Genomic DNA, 5,070 nt, shown 5'->3' on the forward strand with positions numbered 1-5,070 from the left:
TATCCAAATGAAAAAACAAATTTTTATTGTAGCATTTTCAAATTGCCCCCCCTGTGGGGCATGCGCCCCACGTTCAGAATCACTGGTGTAGGTGAACGACTTGCTAGAACTATAAGAGAGGGTTGTGTGACCAAGTGGTCAGAGTATTGTTTTTTGTTGTTTTTTTCAGTCTGAAAAGCACCATATACGATCATGGCTAAATGACCAGGTCACAGACCCCAAGGGCTCAAGTATAACCGTCTCCAAATTTGGACTATTCACCAGAGGGACGGCAGCCAATAAGCAGCACCTGCCACCACAAGGGCTGTGTTCGACTCTTCGGACCATATAATGTGATTGACTGTCACCTTAATAACGCACCCACAGCACTAGACTTTACGATCTACAGCGTGAATCATGTGGTTACCATGTCTTGGTCTAAGGAACTATGTGTTAATATATTGATAGACAACATGAAGAAGGAAAGGTTTTGAAGATTTTCTTCCAACATACACAAAGAAAAATAATTATTGTTGTTGTTACGGATTATAGGTCAGATCTATAACATTGTATGCTTACTATCACATTCAGGATTAGATATATAGAGGGGGGTAGTGCGTTTACTACACACACACACACACACGTAGCTATTGTTATGTGTGGCCATCCTGAAAGAATCGTAATGGTATTATAAGTTTCTTTAAACACTAAGATTTACAATAATCTACAGTTCTTTAGTTTAACATTATTAGGTTTTATTGATAATATTTAAATGATTTTTGTATGTAGAGGCTGATCTCAAATACAGTGACGTAAACGATGGCCCTTCTACCCACAAAAAGTAATTGGGTCCCCTACATTTATTCCTTTTATCATAAATTTTTAAGCTTGTCAGGCCATTCGCCCCCCCCCCTTTTGGCTCGCCTGCCTCACAATTGCGGGAGCATACATATGCCACTGCTCAAATATTTACTGTAGATAAAGAACGTTTTAAAATCACAGCGCTGGTGCAGAATTACGATTATCATGACCTTGTTTGGTAAGATAAAATAGAAAAAGGTCATTCGTTCCTTTTCCTTACACTCAAGTATTTATCCTTTGAGCAACTTGAACGTCAGTCGAATCTTGATGTTATGGCCTCTGTAGTAGAGATTACTTACTAGTTGATAAAGCTCGGGTTATTGAACAGAAACATAACACAACGTCAACCAGCTGTTTTGGTGATGCGCGTTATGCCAGTAGGTAAAAAATACAAACTTTCTGGATTCTTGCTACTAATCACAATCCCTTATTTCTAGGCGTCATCCGAACACCTTAGCTGTTTTGTTTTTTTTATTATGGGCGTGTCTTGAGGTAGCAAATACGATGCGAGAAGGTTATTAACATCACGCCTACTTGTATTCCCAGAATCCCACAGTAACGAAAGGTTTATAAAGTAAAGACTTCACTCTTCTTTGTGAGAGAAATAGAAAGAGTTTTGAAAATGTTGAAAGTTTTAATTTATGAAGTTCTTCTAGTGGCAGTTACTGTAACTGGTGAGTAACAAAGTGTGTTATCCTATAAATACTTAAGTACATACCAAAACCGTTTAGAATTATAATACTTTTTCTTTATTTCGTACAATTTCGCGCAAAGCTACTCGAGAGCTATCTGCGCTAGCCGCCCATAATTTGGAAGTGCTAGTCTAAAGGGGATGGCAGCTAGCCAACACTTGCGTTACTCTTTATCGACAAAAAGTGGAATTGATCGTCACATTATAGCTCTCCTCACGGCTGAAAAGGCGAGCACGTTATGGTGAGGAGATTCGAACTCGTGACCCTAACCATAATGTTACAATACAGATATAGAGTTAACTATTAATTATGAAAAGTAACTTAATTTGATAAACGCGAGCCTGAGGTGTTTATGTTAGTTTGTTCTTACAACTGTAATACGTGAGTTGGCGAACAGTTTACTTTACTGGCTAGCAGTAGCAAGTAATTATCACCATAAGGTAACCTTTAATAATACACCACTATGTGGTTGTAGTTCGAGGAGAAAGTTATTGTAAACACAATATACATTGTACACCGATGAAACCATGCTAGATACTTTATTGTTGTGTAATTACGCCACCTATGCCAAATATTAATGGTTATTAACACCACTTTTGTTCAGAGTTTTACACTCTAGCCTCCGCCATTCTAAGAACTCATAAATGAAAGAAGTTGTCTGTCTTAACCCAGTGCCGAAGAGACCTTTCGTTTAATACCAGGATTCTGTAGTTGAGTCAATATTTATGTCATCAATATTCATGAACATTTGTTATGGTGTGAACTTCGATTAACTAAGTAAATTGTAATTACGTTATGTTTTAATTACAAATTCAAATAAGGTAAATAATTTAAAAAAAGAGCAATATGTATTTATTTCCAACACAACTTATTTATTACTAATAATATTTATTGAATCAACTTGACTATAATTGAACTGGCTAACTCATCTTGTTCCCAGAGCGAGTCAAGCACCACCGCGTCAACGGGAGGAAACTGCATGAGTAATCATCCTAAGACCTCCGTTGCGTCTGTTTCAATTAACCATTAAATTCTGTAAATACATCCAAATACTTAATGGACGTAAAGTTGATAAATTTAAACATTTTTCTTATGCAGGATTTGAATGCTGATCGTCTCATTTGTCTAAAGGTTCGGTCTTTTGTTGTTTTCAAAATCCTAGACATTCTGAGATTTATGGTTGACATTTTATAACAATATGTCAACCATGCTATATCCAACACCAAGAAATTATTTTATATCTTAAAACTGCTTAAACCATCATTCGAATCTTTGAAGCCTAAATGAATATCAATTATCTATTTTAAATCAACCTAATTATAAGTACATATAATTTTTCTGTTAGTATTTTATGATATTGTTTTTAATTATGAACTAGAAATATTCATATGTATTTATTTTTCTCTCCCGTTCATATGAAATTATTTGTATCGCATTGAAACATAAACTATTACTCGTTAAACTTGGCTTGTCCATTCATTAGAATCCCCTGGTGGGACAGCGGTAAGTCGTCGGACTTACAACGCTAAAATCAGGGGTTCGATTCCCGTCGGTGGATACAGCAGGTAGTCCGATGTGGCCTTGCTATAAGAAAACACACACTCTCCATCCGTTAGTAATTAGCAAGCGGTTATTTTCGTAACTAAAGGATTACTGAAACACAGTTGGAGTTTTAACAAACGACTGGTTCAAGAGTACAGTTCCATACTGTTTAACGAACAATTGTCTTAAGATATTTATATTTTTGTAAAAAACTAACCGGCATAGTCGTCAACTCCTACATTCCTTGAAAAAAAAAAAGACATAATTGTAAAAAGCGAATAATCGGCCTCCTAGCGGCAAACCCGAGGGCTCAACGCTAAAAACGGGTAGGTACAGCGCAGATAGCTTCTTATGTAGCTTTGCGATTAACAACAAATCAAACAGGGGCAGGCTGTAACCTATATATTTATCACGTAAATCAGCATATTTTATCAAAGCTAATGTTTTTGTCTTTAATTCTTTATTATATCTTTTTTTTTCACAGGTCAAAACTATGTGACTAGAGAATGTTTCGACTGTATATGTGAGGTACGTTTTTATAAACATACAATATAACTTCGTTTTATGAAAGATTTGAAACTATCTCAGGGCCTACTGTTAGTAGGTTTTATAGCCGGATGCGGATTGCAAGGTCCAAAGCTGTAGAGCACTTGTTTGTTTTAGAGCATAGCCACATTGGGCTATCTGCTGTGTCCGCCGCGGAGAATCCAACCCTGAATTTTAGCGTTGTAAATCTGTAGAAAAAACTCCATTCTTTCTGTCTTGGGCGCCTAATATAAAAGTGACAGTCAACCTCGTTATTATGTGGCGGTTGGCGTTGCTGACTGGTCAGCATTTCTAAGTTAGTGACGTTCGTAATATAAAAGTGAGTCAACCTCGTTATTCTGTGGTGGCTGACGTTGCTGACTGGTCAGCAGTTTTAAGTTAGTGACGATATAATTGAACCATGGGTGACTCCGACTTGCCGTTTAACTCGTGTCCCATCAGTTGTCGTTTGAATTGGAAATAACAAATGCCATATTTGCTTACATGTCTTTTGAAACAACACTATTCATTCATGTGTCATCAATAATTTTCTGAGTTATAATAAATTATATCCTACAAGAATAACAATAACGTTAAGTTAAATAAGCGAGTTAGGTTTCTTTCTATAAAGGAATTTGCTTGCCAAGGTTAAAACAGAAGAGGCTATGACGTCACAAGAAAAATCTTTATACAAAAGTTTCCTAGAACTGTTGATGTAACATACAGTTAATTAAAGAAAACAATAATGATCAATTGTTGTTAAATAACTGGAAAGGATAAAACAGATTATCGTTACAAACCATTGACAGCCATCACGATGCTCAAGGACAATCCAAGACTACTCAACTCTGCACAACACGCGTACTGAGATTGTAGCAATAAATATTAAGCGGTGGGTAAGACTCTTTAGTATTTTTGTAAACTGGTTTCTGCCGGAGTTTCTCAAACATCCGTCAGCACCGATTAGATAGTAAATCAAGTGTTCACGTGCTCTGCAATCAAAATAATACATTTTAGCGATGTACGTCAGTTGTTTTACAAGCAAAATCATTTTTATATTTTTTTTCGGGTGTTCATTGTAAATCAACTATTTTTCTTTGACATTTCGCGGGAAGTTACTAAACATATATATACAGATCACCAACTTGTATCTTTATATTTAGGACATACCGATTGTTTGTGTAGCGAGTGTTAAAGTAAATTGGATCCGGTATAACATTTTTTGCTGGATTACCAGTCCATCAATTAATGATTTCAAAACTACAGCAGCTAAGCACTCTTTTCAATTGAGCAGTATTAAAAATTTACTTCATAATCCAAATCTTGAGCCCCCCCCCCCCAGTGACACAGCGGAAATCTGGGGACTTACAACCCTGGAAACCGGGTTTCGATACCCGTGGTGGATAGACCACAGATAGCCCATTGTGTAGCTTTGTACTTAATTACAAACAAACAAACCAACAAATGCAAG

General features: G+C 36.4%; 1 protein-coding gene across 1 annotated transcript in view; it reads left to right on the top strand.

Moving 5' to 3' along the window:
* Positions 1 to 1,401: 1,401 nt before the first annotated feature.
* LOC106475894 (lysozyme 2-like) overlaps positions 1,402 to 5,070 on the top strand; it is a 10,610-nt gene continuing 6,941 nt past the window's right edge. Inside the window, exons 1-2 of the mRNA XM_013936569.2 lie at positions 1,402 to 1,514; positions 3,559 to 3,602. Coding sequence (XP_013792023.1) covers positions 1,463 to 1,514; positions 3,559 to 3,602 — 96 coding nt within the window. The 5' untranslated portion in view covers positions 1,402 to 1,462. The remainder of the gene's footprint in view (positions 1,515 to 3,558; positions 3,603 to 5,070) is intronic.

The sequence above is a fragment of the Limulus polyphemus genome, unplaced genomic scaffold, assembly GCF_000517525.1.
Source record: "Limulus polyphemus unplaced genomic scaffold, Limulus_polyphemus-2.1.2 Scaffold9373, whole genome shotgun sequence".
NCBI lineage: Eukaryota > Metazoa > Arthropoda > Merostomata > Xiphosura > Limulidae > Limulus > Limulus polyphemus.